This window comes from Galeopterus variegatus, unplaced genomic scaffold (assembly GCF_000696425.1).
Source record: "Galeopterus variegatus unplaced genomic scaffold, G_variegatus-3.0.2 Scaffold8558, whole genome shotgun sequence".
Classification (NCBI taxonomy): domain Eukaryota; kingdom Metazoa; phylum Chordata; class Mammalia; order Dermoptera; family Cynocephalidae; genus Galeopterus; species Galeopterus variegatus.
Window position 1 is genome coordinate 20,515 of NW_007734669.1, and position 2,034 is coordinate 22,548.

Below are 2,034 nucleotides of genomic sequence, written 5' to 3' on the forward strand. Positions count from 1 at the left end.
ACTAGCTCCCTCCCTAGCACTGTGATTCCTTTCTACGTAAGTCTTTGTCAATTCCATGAACAAGGAGGGCAAGAGGGACAAAAGATGAGCTGAACTGACAGTTGCAGAGACGATCCTACTTTTTTCACATAAATCCATACTTTCAGCAGTTACTTTTTCAATTATGTACAAATAAGTCTCTCTGTCCTGTTCATGTTATTTTCCTAAGTTCTTTCGGATAAATTTGGCAAGGATGGCAAAAAGCGCAAAATGGAACATGAACGTAAGAGAAATAGGGGTGCATCCCCCAGTTACTTAAGGTTCAAACACTCCTATGGCAGGGTCGATGGCTGACTGCAGGAGAGCTGCAGTCTCGAAGCCAGCACCATGAGCTCTCTCTGGGCAGCCTGAAACCAACCTCACCTGGAGAAGGGTGGGGAGGGCTTTTCCTGCTCCCCTCTGACAGCAGTGAAGATGTTGTATTAATAATAAAAGATGATCATTCTGAAGGCCTATTATGTGTAAAGAATGAAACTAGATGTTTTACTGACATTTGACCTGTAAAGCCAACAAGGTAAATATTATTTCCCTTATTTTGCAAGTGAGAAAACTGAAAGACAGATCCTCTGAGAAAAGTCTCAAAGTGGCACACCTTGAGAATGGGAGAAAAGCTGAAGTCCTTGGATTCTTTCCAGACTGCTATCTATTTATTTATACACACACACACACACACACACACACACTCTCTTCTTAAATCAGAGCATCAGTAGCAATACAACATCATCTATCACTGAGCACTTACCATCTGTCAGGGGGTAGGAAGCTCCATTTACGGACTTACACGTGGTTAAAGAAAAGTTAGAAAGAGATTGTTTTCCAGAAAGGGACCACTATTAGTGATGATCAGTGGAATTATCAGTGGGAAGATCCCAGCAACGCCTCACTGTATCTTCCTAGCATGTTTTTCCCTCAATTAAAAGCAAAGAATGGGAGTGTGCACTGGACTTTTCCATAGTATCTCGCACTAGGAGTTGGGCAGGCCATGCAGAAACTGAGCCAGGCTTCAAGAAGCCACCTTTCACAACACCCCATGAACAGCCTTCCCAGGGGACCCCTGATTTCCAGGTTAGTCTGCATATACCCGATCTCCAGGAGAAGGGCTGTCATCCAGATTGTTCAGGGCATTTTCCACCCGGGCCAGGCGGCCTGACAGCGACAGCAGAAGGTTCACCACTTTGTCCAGGTCCCCGATGAACATGCGGAACTTGTCGAACTCATTGGGCTTGCAGACGTCTTTGGCGATGGCCTCCACCTCATCCCCCAGCGCATTGTTGGCCTGGATGTCCTCCAGCAGGCTCTCCCGGGCTTCCCGGAGCACCTGCAGCTTGCGACCAATGCTCTCGATGAGTTCCTGCTGTTGGGGACAGGGCAGCACAGAAACATGCATTAATCAAGCAAAAAAATAGGACCCACCAACACCACAGAGAACTGTGATATGTGGCATTTGCTTATTGAACTAGAAATGTAAGCCTGCTGCAAGCTCACAGCAACCATTCAGTCCTGAAGCAGTCATTTCTGGTGAGATCCTGAAGCAGGTGCACAGAGCCGCATGGGTGAAGGTGAGCAGCGTGGGGGCACGCTGCTCCCGAGTTCATCCCATCACGGAAAACAAGATATGCATGTAAGGAATGTAGTTCTCTACAGCTGGGGTGTGCCTAAATTAAAATGGTCCAGATGGCACAGTTCTTCTGGCTTTATGAGGATAAACTGGAAATACTTTTGATATTTTTTTAGATGAAAATACAACCAGAATAAAACAGTATCCTGAGCCAGAGAGAGGGCCTCTAAAAGTCCCTACAACAAAACCCTTACTTTTCACTTGTTTTTAATCCCTTGAGCCAAAAACTTATTATTTCTTAAATTGAAATAATTTTCCTTTACATATATTATGAGGCTCAATATTTCCTCCAGAACACGTTTATCATAATTGAAATCAACCAGTGGTATTTTTTAAAAATCACTAATGACACTAGTAGACTTTCAACATAATTGTTT

The 2,034-nt window shown here is 44.3% G+C and overlaps 1 protein-coding gene across 1 annotated transcript in view; it reads right to left on the bottom strand.

Moving 5' to 3' along the window:
• The window catches only part of SHROOM2 (shroom family member 2), a 66,275-nt gene that overhangs the window by 1,754 nt on the left and 62,487 nt on the right, over window positions 1–2,034 (bottom strand). Inside the window, exon 9 of the mRNA XM_008592978.1 lies at window positions 1,121–1,393. Coding sequence (XP_008591200.1) covers window positions 1,121–1,393 — 273 coding nt within the window. The remainder of the gene's footprint in view (window positions 1–1,120; window positions 1,394–2,034) is intronic.